A 14,295-nucleotide genomic window follows, 5' to 3' on the forward strand; every position below is an offset into this window, starting at 1 on the left:
TCCAATTTCCATTTTTTTGTGGGATTTCTGAAATTAGTGTTGTTGTTGAATTCTAACTTTGAAGCTGTGGTGATCCGATAAGATACATGGGGTTATTCCACTTCTTTTGTATCTGTTCAGGTTTGCTTTGTTACCAAGTATATGATCAGTTTTTGAGAAGATTCCATGAGGAATATTCTTATGAAGTGTATTCTTATGAGGTATATCCTTATATGTTTGGGTGGAATGTTCTATAGATGTCTGTTAAGTCCATTTGAGTCATAACATCTATTAGTTCCCTAATTTCTCTATTAATTTTCTGTCTGACAAACCTGTCTAGTGGCAAGAGTGGAGTTTTGAAGTCTTCCACTATTAGTTTGTGGGGCTTCATGTGTGATTTAAGCTTTAGTAGTGTTTCTTTTACTGCTGTGGGATAATGGTCTGTATTCTGTCAATTATATTTTAAATAAATGCTGATTGGTCAGTAGCCAGGCAGAAAGTATAAGCGGGACAACTAAACAAGAATTAGAGGCAGGTCTATAAGAACAGGAGAATTCTGGGAAGAAGAAAGTCCTGGTCTGCAGTCATGACCCAGCTACAGAAGAAGCAAGATGTGACTGCCTCGCTGAATAAGGTACTTCAGAACCACGTGGCTAACATGGACACCTAGGTTCCGGGCTTCACTAAAGACAATAACATTAATCACAATGAGCCAAATGAGACACTTTCCTAGGAGTGTGCTCTGTTCCTCAGCCGGAAACGTCTTACCTTATCTGGAGCATTCTTGCTTAGCATTAAAGGAAAGACCCGCTCATGAAGCCAGTGCTTCCGATTGTTGCTGTTACAGCCGTACAGGAAGATATTGTTCTTGCGACTGTGCCCATGGAAATCACAATACAAGAGAACCTCTCTTTCTTCCATAAGTCTATTGAGAAACAGACAAAGGATGCAGCAGACATCCAAACTCATAAGAGATGAAATCACTCTCTACCTACGGTCCCAGAATCAGTCAATAGTAAAACCAGTTCTCCCATGATGGCCAACCCGTCTCATAGCTGTTCACACAGGTGTGATTAGAAACTGCCATTAGTATCTTATCTGCTATGTGTTCGCCTACAGTGGAATGGAAGCTCTTTTAAGATGGGTGCTATTATCCGATAGCTTCAAGCTGCTTCCACACAGGCTTGAAAAGTGCAAGCTAACTTATTACTTTATCTTCATTAGAAGCAAAATTTGGTGACATATATTAGGGGACTCAGATCCTGGAGTCAGGGAGCCTATGTCCAAACAGTTACCCTGTTGCTTGTGAACTCTGAGACTTTGTTTAAGTTATATCAAAGTTTTGGAACTCAATTTCCTTATTGCAAGCAACAGAGGATATTGACCATGTGTAAACCCACAGGGCCAGTGTGTAAAGTGCTGATCATCGTATCTGTTACTTCCAACTTAAACACTGCTAGCTTCATTATGATTACAGTTTTATATGAATAGCAAAATTTCCCTGACCTTTTCCATCCAATTGTTTGACTTAAGAATGAAACAAGTGGCCGGACACGGTGGTGCACACCTTTAATTCCAGTACTCAGGAGTCAGAGGCAGCAGATCTCTGAGTTCAAGGCTAGTCTGGTCTACAGAGTGAGTTTTAGGACAATCAGGGTTACACAGAGAAACTGTCTCAAAAAGAAAGAGGAGGAGGAAGAGGAAGAAGAGAAAGAAGTGGAAGAAGAAGAAAGAAGAAGGAGGAGGAGGGAGGGAAGTAGGAGAGAAGGAAGGAAAAAAGAAAGAAAGAGAAAGAGAGAGAGAGAGAGGCAGACAGAGAGACAGAGAGACAGAGAGAACTGAACCCAGCATGGTGGCACAAGTCTTTAATCCCAACAGAGGGAGACAAATCTCTGGTTTGAGGCCAGTCTGGTCTACATACTGAATTCCACATCAGGCCCTGCATTAAACACAGACATGAAATAACTGGACTGGAAAGAGGGCTCGGTGGGTAAAGTGCTTCCTATGCAAACATGAGGACCTGAGTTCAGATCCCATATAAATGCTGAACATTGTGGTGAGTGCCTAAAACCTCAACATAGAGAAGATGGTTGGAGAGGTATACAGATCCCAGGGGCTTGATAGCCAGTCAGTGCAAACATTGGTTCAGTGAGACATTCTGTCTCACAAGATAAGATGAAATTGAGAACATAGCTCAATGACAGAGTGCTTGTCTTACATGTGTTAAGCCTTAAATTCAATTCCAGAAGGGTGTGGGGGCAAGTGAAATGGTTGATATTGAAGGGACTAGCCCACTCTAGCATGTGGCTTTGGCAGGCCTTTCTCTCCTCCCCAGTTCCCTCTGTGTTTCTAAAAACCATTAGATTACATTTCTAAAGCTAGATACCAAGATAGCTATGTGGGGCCTGAGAAGAAACCCCTGCTATGTGGGGATCTCCTTCAGATACGCTGATGAATGCCCCCATGTTCTTTTAAAGATCTGATGTGATTTAAATGTCTAAAAATGTACCCATAGTCCAAGACTCTCCAAAGTCATACCAGACTCCTAAAACAAGAGACAAGACCATCCTCCTCATAGATAGGAGTAGCTGGTATTGAGGCTCACAGCATTCACAGAATTATCAACAAAGAGGTCTCACCTTTTGATCATATTCTTGGTGTACCAAATGCAGGGGAAAGAATCCTTAAGAACGGTTTTATAATGTCTGTTCAAGTCCCTTCCAGCCAATGAACACCGGTAATTCCCCACAATCACTCCATCTGGATTTAACATGGGAATCACCTTGAAGACAAAGATATCCCTGAGGAGCTGGGCATCTGGGGAGTTGCTAAGGATGAAGTCCAAAAATCCTCTCATGATCCAGGAGCCGTTACTTTCTCCAGGGTGGACTCTGGCACTCAACACCACAGCTTTCTTTGCAGCTGCCTCTTGAGGGGTCCTGGATGGATTGGTGATGGTGAGCAAGTAGACAGTGTTCCCAGCTAGGCTCCTGCATAAAGCTCGGAGCTTGCAGAACTGAGACTGGATGGGGTTGTTTGCGATTGACAAGAGATAGCATTGCAAGTCAGTGTAAGTATATGGATAAAAGTGTGCAAAGAAGCAAGTGTCCTGGTCATGAGGGAACTGAATGGTCCAGGTGAGACAGTACAAGGGCTGCTGCCCATCATCTGAGTTGTTCTTGTAGTACTTGATTTCCTGTCCTTCTCTCCTCCAGCCAACATTGTAGGTGGCGGCATCCAGCTGAGAGTACAGAAGAGGTTTCATTCCTACCGCATACAGGCTCTTGGGCTTCAGCAAGTTCACAATAGTGAAGCGGTAGGTGACGTCTTTTCTGGTATTCTGAACTCTAAAGTAAAACCACTGGGTGTGTTTGTCTGTGTAGAGGTCAGTTCGCAAGGTGAGTTCGTACTCATAGATGCCTCTGCAATGAAAAGAAAACAATTTTCTACAACCTCATCACCTTCCCCTCAAAGCAAATCCAGGAAAGTATTGTTTTCTCCTTGTGAAGACGGACTGACCACAACTGCCTCCACAGCAATTGTGTCCTTTCTGGTTTACCCACTCCTCCGAGTCACATAAGAAACTGTGTGGATTGAGGAGAAAGAGTCTCCAGTCTCACTGTGAGCTGTACATACTTACAATTCAGGCACTTGGGAGGCTGAGGTAGGAGGATCATAATTTGCAAGCCATCCTGGGTTATACAGAGAATTTGAGGCTAGCCTGGGTTATCTAGGCTTTTTGAAGTTAGGGAAATCTTGTTTGAGCAAAGGGGTCAAGACCATGATGGTGATACTCACAGAAACAGCTGACCTGAGCTAGTGAGAGCTCACTGACTCTGGACTGGCAGCAGGCAAACCTGCATAGAACCAAACTAGGCCAACTGAATGTGGGGGGCAGTTGTGAGGCTTGAGCAGTCTGTGGGGCCACTGGCAGTGCTTGAACTGGCATCTAGGAGCAATCTTTCTTGAGGGACACCTTGCTCAGCCTTGGTATTGCCTTGAAGTGTCAGATTTTGTTGACTCCCCAGGGGAAGTCTTACCCTTTCTGAGGAGTGGATGGGGAAATGGGGTGGCGGGAAGGTGGAGAAAGCAGGAGGAGGGAAAGGAGTGGAAACAGGGATAGTCATGCAAAATGAGAAAAGATTGTATTAAAAAATTCTTGATATAAAAAAGAAAAAATAAATTATTCTTCCATTTTTTTTTAAAAAAACCAAACAGACAGATTTACTTCTGCATCGGATGTTTGGAGGTTCTGCTAACTTTTTGACATCTTTCCAAACATCGACTAGCAGTTCCTAATCACTGCTATGTTTCTCTGAAACACATTGAACAGTGCCCTCTGGGCTGCTTGCTAGCTATCCATCTGACCCATGAAATCGCATTGTGAGAACCATCGATCCTCAGTGCTATCTCTTTTCCTGGCCATCAGCTATTTGAAGAGAAGACATCTTTGAATATATTTACTCTGCTTAAAGGGAGCAAGAAACTGGGGCTGGGCACAGTAAGTGATTCCGGAAGAAACAGGAGTGCGGCGTGAACATGGGGAAGCAAAAGAAAACAAGAAAATATGCAACCATGAAGCAAATGCTTAGTCTCAGAGATGAGCGACTTAAAGAAAAGGATGGATTAAAGCCTAAAAAGAAAGAGAAGAAAGATCCCAGTGCGCTGAAGGAAAGAGAAGCCACCCAACATCTCTCCTTGTTCACACCAACTTCATCAACTTTTCCATCAAAGCCAAACTAGACTTAGTGGAGCCATGATGGACTGTCTGTGCGCCAAGTGTATCCCTTGTATAACTGTGTGATGGCTGAAATTGAGAAACTGGGCCAGAAGTACCGAGTGGCACTAAGAATTGCCAAGGATCCACGATTTGACCGACTTCAGTGCACACACAAAGGAACCTATGCTGATGACGGCTTGGTACAGAGTCACCCAGCACAAGTGTTACATTGTGGCTACAGTCAATTGGGACCTCAAACGAAGAATCTGGAAGATCCCTGCCTGGGGTTCCTATCATGTATATTTCTAACCATAGGCACAACACTGAACGGATGCCAGATGATTATGGAGCTCCTCGGTTCTAATTCTTACTTGACCAAATTCACTTGCGTTTCTTTACCAGCTTTTTTTGTTGTCAGTTAATTAAACACACTTTTTAAAAAAAAAAAAAGGAAAGAAACTTGGGCTGGCAAATATGGCTCAGTGGGTAAGGGTACTTGCCATGAAGTCTGATGACTTGATTCAATCCCCAGAACTCAGGTGGAAGGAGGCAAAGAAATCCTGCAAGCTGCCCTCTGACTACACAAACACTCACACGCACACATGCTTGTGCAGCCACAGGTATGTCCTCTTCTTCAAAAGAGAATTTGTTTGTTTGTTTGTTTCTTTGGGACAGGGTTTCTCTGTGTAGCTTTGGAGTCTGTCCTGGAACTAGCTCTTGTAGACCAGGCTGGCCTCGAACTCACAGAGATCTGCCTGCCTTGGCCTCCTGAGTGCTGGGATTAAAGGCGTGTGCCACCACTGCTCAACTGAGAAATGTTTTTATTAAAGGACTAGGCATAGTCATGTACACTTAGAATCCTAGCATTTGTAGCCTGATGCAAGAGGATTGTAAGTTAAGGCCAGTCTCAGAGCTATAACAAATCCTGTCCCAAAAATCAAAGAAATAAAGATGGAAAATGAATTCACAAAAGGAAATGTACAAGGCAAGGAAAAAAGATCCACCATATGAATAATTGAGAAAATGCACAGTGAAATAAGAAGTAGTTGGGAGGTGGGGACTGCGCCTTTAGTCCACACACTGGAAGTCAGCCTGATCTCAAGAGTGAGTTTCAGGACAGCAAGGGAGGCACAAAGAAACCCTGTTTTGGGGGAAAAAGAAAGAAACAAAGTAAGAAAGGAAGGAGGGAGAGAGGGAGGGAGGGAGGGAGGGAGGGAGGGAGGGAGGAAGGAAGGAAATGAAAGAGAGAGGGAGGAAGGAAGAAGTGGTCAGGGATATAGCTTAGTGGTAGACATATGCTTCTTATATGTTAGGCACTGGGTTCAGTTTAAATTTTTCTTTAGATTTATTTATATGTATGAATGTTTTGCCTGGATGTTTGTACATACACCATGTGTGTACCTGGTGGCTGTGAAGATCAGAAAAGGGGGGTCAGATGCCCTGGAAATGAAGCTATGGATGTTTGTGAACCACCATCTGGGTGCCGGAAACTGAACCGTGGCTTTCTACAAGAGCAACAAGTACTTATAACTGTTGAGCCATTGTTCCAGACTCCAGGTTCAGTTGTTTTTGTTTGTTCTGGGACATGGTCTCTCCACATAGCCCTGAAACTCACTAGGTCAACCAGGTCAACCTGGAACCCCTAGATAACCAGCTGAACTTCCATGCTTCAGCAAACCTTCTCCTTCCACAGCCTGAGTAGGCGGAACTACAGAGAAGCACTTGCCACTGTGCCCAGCTTCCGCAAATAGGAGGAGGCACATATTTATACTTATACATGTAATTTGTGTATATTACCCATATGCATTTGGACATATACTAAACAGTCCTTATATGCAGCACTTTTTATGTTGAATATTTTTTTTACTAATAAAAATGTTAGAATTTTATATATCATTATTAGTGTGTGTACAAGCAGGTATATGCCATGGCAACTGTATGAAGGCCACAGGCCAACTTTGTGGAACTGGTTCTCCCCTTCCAGCTGTACATGGAGTCCAGGGATTGAACTCAGGTTGCCAGGCATGAGGTGCGCATGACTTTGCCACTGCGTCCTCTTGCAGGTCCGTTTATAGAACTTTTACGTAAGCTCTTCCTTCTTCTGTGAGCAGAAGAAATAACCTAGTGTTTCATTCTGGGAGAAAATTAGTCATAGTTATTCCATTCTTCTTCGTTCCCTTAGTAAGTCTTCTACCAGCTCTCTTTGGCAAACATTCTGAATTCCTGAGAGCACCCTATAGAGCCCTTGTAGCCACGCAGCCGCACCTTCCAGACTCCTCCTCACTTACACTCTGACGGCTTTCTGAAGATTCCCACTCTCAAACCTTGATTCAAACAACAGGGTATTATCTTCTGGTCCTTGCAATGTAACAGCAAGTTCCTTGATAATCCCTCGTTTGCCTCCTATTCTGGAACTGGTGAAGTAGGCACCGTCTGTGGGCACTGCAGACGAGAAAGACACCATTAGGCTGCATTCACTCACAATTCATTCATTCAGGAAGTCTTCACTGAGCCCTACCAACCCCATAAATAGTCAATGGATTATTTATTGTTTTCAGTAGCACCCTTAATTTTACTGATGTTCTATAGGTTTACGTACAGCGGTAGTGGTTCAATACAGGGCCTCACCCTGCCAGGCCAGTGATCTACCAATTAAACGTCATCTATAGCAGAAGCCCTTAATTTTTTTTTTTTTTGGCCCTTAATTTTCAACAGTACATCACTCCTAATTTTTTCATTTATTTGTTTTAATTTTTGCTGTTGTTTGTTTGGTTGGTTGGTTTTCGAGACAGGGTTTCTCTGTGCAGCCAGCAGCCCTGGTTGTCCTGGAACTCGCTTTGTAGACCAGGTTGATCTGAAACTCACAGAGATCTGCCTGAATTTGCTGACAAATTCAGTGAAAGTATTACATTATCAAATTCAGCAAGAGTATTACATCATCAAAAATTTTTAATTCTTTTGAGACATAGTCTCCCTGTGTAGCCCTGGCTGGCCTTAAAGTTGGTATAGACCAGGCTGGCCTCAACTCACAGAGATCTGCCTGCTCTACTCCTGTTGGCATCGAAGGCATGCACCACACCGGGCCCGACCTTTCAATCTTCTTTTCCTTTTTTTTTTTTTAGATTTATTTATTTATTTTGTTTATAGTGTTCTCTCTGCACATATGCCTGCAGGCCAGAAGAGGGTACCAGATTTCATTACAGATGGTTGTGAGCCACCATGTGGTTGCTGGGAATTGAACTCAGGACCTCTGGAAGAATAATCAGTGCTCTTATCCTTTGAGCCATCTCTCCAGCCCCCTTTCAATTTTCTTTTGCTGCCTTTTTGAGTTAGGATCTCATGTATTCAGAATAGCCTGGACCTCCATACAGTGGAGGGTATGCTTAAATGTCTGCACCCTCAGTGCTGTCTCCTGTGAGCTGTGATGGACCCCAGGGTCTGGGGTGGCTGGGCAAGCCATCAAGATCTAGTCCCAGCCCAGCATCCTCAAGTTCTGCAGTTCCTATTAAAAAGGGGCCTAGATCTGAACAGTGCTGCTAGTACTGTGTCCTCAGGAACCCACCTCATCCTTCCTTCCATTGTTTTGTTAACATGATGAAAATTTATTTTCTCACTTATTTGTCAATGGCTTTGTAATTTAAAACATTTTTAATATATATACTTCATAAAATCCTGCCTTTCTTATGAAGATCACAATAATAAACAATTTTACTATACTTTCATAATGTTTATTATATTCATATATAATATTAATTATATATTTCAGATGTTAACCTCATCAATTGCCAAGATACTGCTATCAAATATGTTGACCCTGGAGCATTAACCAAACAGTAGTGTTTGTAAGGAACCTGACTTGTTTAGATTACTTCTTATTCATTTGTATGTGCATGTCACATAAGTGCAAGCAGCCATGGAGACCAGGAGAGGGCGTTCGGTTTCCTGGAGTGGAGTTCCAGGAGGTCGTGAACCACCCGTAGTGGATGACGGTAACCAAGCTCAGGTCCTCTGGAAGAGCAGCAAGGGCTCTTACCGCTGAGCTATCTCTCTGGCCTCAAGGATATATACATATTTAATCATACAATCATATCTGTATGTATGCATGTATGTAGCCCTAGCTGGTCTGGGATGGTCTATGTAAAGTAGGCTGGCCTTGAACTCACAGAGCTCTGCCTGTCACTGCCTCCTGAGTGCTGGGTCTGCACTACCATGTCTAACCTCTATTCTGACCTTGATTTCCTTTAGGAAGAAAAGAATGGGTTTTTAATTATGTATCCAATTTAATCTTTCACCTTTTTTTTTCTTTTTCTTGAGGCAGGGTTTCCCTGTGTAACAACCCTGGTTGTTCTGGAACTCACTATGTAGACCAGGCTGGCCTTGAACTCACAGAGATCAGCCTGCCTCTGCTGTCTAAGTGCTAGGACTAAAGATGTGCACCACCACGCCCAGCTCCCTTTCACTTAATTGTTAATTTCACTTTTTTTGTGTGTTTTTGGTGTATTCTGTGAGTGTATATGTTTTCTGTGCGTGTGTGCAGGTCAGAGGTGGGCATGAGATGTCTCCATCAGTGTCTCTCCACTTTACCTTTTTTTAAAAAAATATTTATTTATTATGTATACAGTAGTCTTTGTGCTTATACGCCTGCAGGTCAGAAGAGGGCACCAGACCTCATTACAGTTGGTTGTGAGCTACCATGTGGTTGCCGGGAATTGAACTCAGGACCTTTGGAAGAGCAGGCAATGCTCTTAACTGCTTAGTCATCTCTCCAGCCCCCAAGAAATACATTTTTAAAAATTAAAATCACTTCCAATGTGCACACTAAGCTTATTGCAATTTTATCCTAGTCAATCAGTCATCGTTCAGTGCAATGGCAATACCTGAATCTAACTGGTAGACAACTGTGCCTTGCTCTCCCCCCACAACCTCGGGCATCTTTTCGTCTCCTGTAGGTTGATAGAAGTGTTCTGGCTGAGGTGGAACCCACTCTGAAAGATGATATTTACAAAAGTACAGAATAAGGAATGATATACAGGACACAATCAAAATTAACATAAAATTACAATTACTTTGTTGCAGCCCGTGAGTCCAGCTCTCAGGACTGCACCCAGGATAGTGAAAAGAATGCCTTCTCAGAGCAATGGGGTCTTAGGAAAATTCTTCTTTATCTGAGGGCAAATAAAGAAATGCATGCTTTCTGATGGTAACTTAAGAAGAAAGGAACAAGCACACACTTTCCTGATGGCAACCTTCTTTATACTTCATCTTAAATAAGCTCTTTCTTGACGGTCTCTCTACACAGTTACAGCTCTTTACACACAGCCACACAGCACTGCTCTGTCTCTCCTGCTTCTCCCTCTGTACATTAAGGTTCATCTCCTCCTCTTCTTCTTCTTCTCTCTCTCTCTGTCTCTCTCCCTTTCTCTCTCTGTCTCTGTCTCTGTCTCTCTCTCTCTCACACACACACAGAGAACACACACAGAGACCACACACAGAGACCACACACACAGAGAGAGACCACCCACAGAGACCATACACACACTCTTGCACACACACTCTCTCACACACATACATGCACACACTGTCTCACACACCACACACACACACACACAGAGACCACACAGACACACTCTCTCACACACACTCACACACACACACAGACAATATACTCTCACACACACGCTCACACACACGCTCACACACACATGCATGCACACACACACACAGAGACAACACATTCTCACACACACTCTTAAGAGTGCACAAACACATACACTCTTTCACAACACACACTCACGCACACGCACACATCTCTCCTACTTCTCCTTTTTACAGCAAAGCCTCTGGACAGATATGAATCACATTTTCAGTGTCACGCAGCACTTCCTAAGTAAACAATAAGAATCAGAGTCAAACCGATCACACAGTTTCTCTCAGGAAAGGGAGGTTGCACTGACCGGTCAGTGAGTAACACTTGACCATGCACGAAGCTCTAAGTGGTCCGGGTTCCCAGACAGAAAGTGACACTGAGATTCAGGACTTAGACAATAAACAGTTGTCTGAACTTGGAGGTTGGGAGTGCGTGCAGAAAGTCCACTGGTGAGAAAGTTAAGTCTACTAATGTGGCTTCAAGCCTGACCTTGATTCAGCAATGAATACCTGGGAAATTGACCTTGCGTATTCATCTCCAGGTGCAACCTGCTTTGACTTTGTTCTGAAGTCTAGAATTAGCTGTCTCTGTGACTGAGGATGCTATTACTTTGCTATGTCAGACTGAGTAATGAAAATATCCTAGTATTATTTCTATTCATCAGAATTATTCAATTAAACAGAAACCATCTTCCTGACCATTCCCAGCTGTGTGTGTCCAGTAGATGGAACATATACACGAGATAAACACACACGCAGTGGGGAAAATACTCATAACTGCTATTTTTAGGGAGAACTCATGATAGCACAAGACAGAATTACAGGCAGAGACAAACAGTTATCTATATCCAGTGACTCCACGGTCTTTTCTAACTGGGGCTCCCCATCAGAGTTATTCGTCTGGTGGGTCGACCTGTTGAGCACTAGTTGTCACCTGCTGTATACTCTTAATGGCCTTCAGAATTACTGAAATGATTAAAGTTGCTCAATCCAACCTAATTCCAGCCTGTTTATAAATCATCACCTTCTTCCCGTAATAACTACAGGCAGATGCCAAGCAAGAGCATGTGCTTAGCATGGCAGGGTTCTGAGCGTGACCACAGCACTGGACACAGACACAGTAGAATCATTTCTTTCTTTCTTTCTTTCTTTCTTTCTTTCTTTCTTTCTTTCTTTCTTTCTTTCTTTCTTCTTTCCTTCCTTCCTTCCTTCTCCTTCTCCTTCTCCTTCTCCTTCTCCTTCTCCTTCTCCTCCTTCTTCTTCTTCTTTTTTTGAATTTTTGAGACAGGGTTTTTCCGTAGCTTTTGGTTCCTGTCCTGGAACTAACTCTTGTAGACCAGGCTGGCCTCCAGTAAAATCATTTAAAGTGTGTGTGTGTGTGTGTGTGTGTGTGTGTGTGTGTGTGTGTCTACAGGAGCTCTGAGAATAGCTTTCAGGAGTTTGTTCTTATCTCCTGCATGTTTAAGACAGTGTCCCTTGCTTCTTCTCTTGGACTATGTATTCAAGGCTAGACCTCAAGCTTTCAAACAGCTCTGTCTCTGTCTCCTAGGAGTGCTGGGATTACAGTATGTCTGCCACCATACTGAACTTTTTACAAGATTCTGGGGTTCAAACTCAGCTTATTGGGATTATTTGGTTAGCCATCTCCCTTCCCCCAATCATAAATTTTAAATAGAAAACTTAAAATATGCCAGAAAGGTTAATATAAATGGCTGCAATTTGACCCTGTGTTTCTTGGAAGAAAGGGAACTGTGTTCAGATGTGTGTGTGTCTGTGTGTGTGCCAAGTGTGCAGGCGTCTATGGAGGGCAGAAGATCCGCTGTGAGCCATCGGACCTGAAAGAGAAGCAGGAGCTCTGTGCGGGATAGTTTTATGTCAACTTGACACAAACTAAAGTCATCTGAGAAGGGAGAACCTCAGTTGAGAAAATGCCTCCATAATATCTGGCTGCAGGCAAGCCTGTAGGGAATTTTCTTATAGTGATTGATGGGGGAGGGCCCAGCCTCACTGAGCTGGTGATCCTGAGTCTGTAAGAAAGCAGGCTGAGCAAGTCATAAGGAGCAAGCTGATAAGCAGCTCCCCTCCATGGCCTCTGCATCAGCTCCGGCCTCCAGCCTCCTGCCCTGTTAGACTTCCTGTCCTGACTTCTTTGATGATGAAAATTTATGTAGACGTGTAAGCTGACTAAGCTCTTTCCTCCCCAGCTTGCTTTCAGTCATGACTAAAACAAGCCCTTAACCACTGACCCATCTCTCCAGTATCAGAAACACAGTTTCTACTACTAAGCATACTAAAAAAATAAAATTCTATTATAAAACAAAGGAAAAGTACATCCTTTGTTTCAGAGAAAATAAGGTTTTGTCAGAAATAAATTTAAGAGTTGGCAGTTTTCTCTTTTTTTTTTGAGGAAGAATCTCTCTGCATTGTTCTTAATGTTCTGGAGTCCATGCTGGCCTTGAACACACAGAGATCTGCCTGCCTCTGCTGAAATTGAAATGAAAGGTTTAGGCCAGGTGGTGGTGGCGCACGCCTTTAATCCCAGCACCACTCAGGAGGCAGAGGCAGGCGGATCTCTGTGAGTTCGAGGCCAACCTGGTCAACAAGAGCTAGTTCCAGGACAGGAGGCTCCACAGCTACAGAGAAACCCTGTCTTGAAAAATCAAAAAAAAAAAAAAAGAAAGAAAGAAACTGTGATTTTTTTTGGTGGGGGAGGGCTGGAAGAGGGAGGGGAGCAGAGAAAAATGTAAAGCTGAATAAAAATCAATTAAAAAAAAAGAAATGAAAGGTTTGTACCACCATTCCCAGCATTAAAATGTCATTTTAATAGTAGTCACTGATAAAAGCCATGGACATAGAAGGAAAGAACTTGGTAAAAGACAATGTTAGTTTCATCTCTTAAAAGTGGTAAGAAGTGATGAGGTTTTTGTAATTCAGTTTTCAGTTAATTTTTATTTTATGTGTATGGGTGTTTTTACTGCATATGTGTGTGCCTGTGTGCCACATGCATGCTTGGTGCCCATGGAGGGCAGAAGATGGTGTCAGACCTCCTGGTACTAAAATTACAATTGGTTGTGAACTATGGTATGGCTGCTGAAAATTAAACCCGGGCCCCTGGGAAAAGCATCCAGCTGCTGGGTCAGGTCTGTTTTTCAGGTTGCTGTGTGCTGTGTAAGCTTCTTGGTTCGATTGCATCTTACCAGTCTTGATATAAGTGATGAAGTCCATCGTACCAGACATAGTTTTTACTGTTAACTTTATTTTGACTTCACTACAACTTTTTATGAGGATGGCAGAGTTGGGTTTTATGGTTTTTTATTTGTTTAGTTTTGTTTTCCTGGTGCTGTAGACGGAATTCAGGCCTTTGCTCACTAGCCAGAGCTACATAGTGAGACCCTGTCTTGGAAAAAAAATATGCAAAAGACTGGATACCAAGAGCTCACAGATAGGACCACTTACATCACAAAGAGAGTCCACAGGCCAAGAATGGAGCTTGGTGACAGAACACTAGTGAACAAAGGCCTGGAAAACAGACATAAGATTTATAATTTTTAAATTTTGGCCTATGCCCAAATTCCCAATTATTGTTTATAAATGTTTGTTTACATTTAAAGGGGGATATGCTGTAGAGATGAATATTTTTCATTGGTATGGATCTTGGCTTATTGATAAAAATTTAAGGCTGATTTTGTTGTTTGTGCAGCTCATTTAAAATGTAATGTATAATTAAGACATACAGGTTAATAGATAATCATCTATAATAGTCAAGCTTGTAGTCAGTTAGGTTTTCTAGATGTACAGAGATATGTTTCAGATAGATAGTTATTCTTCAAACCTTTCAAAGATTAACAGAATATGGCATTTAAAATGTTTAAAAACTTAGGACTTTTCATGACATGAGACACATCTGTTAGTACCAATCTACTCCAAGAAGAAGATGGGCATCAAAGAGG

At 42.7% G+C, this 14,295-nt stretch overlaps 1 protein-coding gene and 1 pseudogene across 8 annotated transcripts in view; one reads left to right on the top strand and one right to left on the bottom strand.

The window, feature by feature from the left end:
* The window catches only part of Agbl2 (AGBL carboxypeptidase 2), a 51,504-nt gene that overhangs the window by 26,385 nt on the left and 10,824 nt on the right, over positions 1-14,295 (bottom strand). For all 8 annotated transcript variants that reach the window (XM_085696523.2, XM_085696518.2, XM_085696519.2 and 5 more), the window contains 4 exons: positions 9,577-9,684; positions 6,988-7,141; positions 2,619-3,401; positions 748-904 (listed from right to left, as the gene is read on the bottom strand). In XM_085696523.2, the coding sequence (XP_085552649.2) occupies positions 748-904; positions 2,619-3,401; positions 6,988-7,141; positions 9,577-9,684 (1,202 nt within the window). The remainder of the gene's footprint in view (positions 1-747; positions 905-2,618; positions 3,402-6,987; positions 7,142-9,576; positions 9,685-14,295) is intronic.
* LOC125396483 (rRNA-processing protein FCF1 homolog pseudogene) lies at positions 4,078-5,313 on the top strand (annotated as a pseudogene).

This window comes from Myodes glareolus, chromosome 10, assembly GCF_982192425.1.
Source record: "Myodes glareolus chromosome 10, mMyoGla1.1, whole genome shotgun sequence".
Taxonomy (NCBI): domain Eukaryota; kingdom Metazoa; phylum Chordata; class Mammalia; order Rodentia; family Cricetidae; genus Myodes; species Myodes glareolus.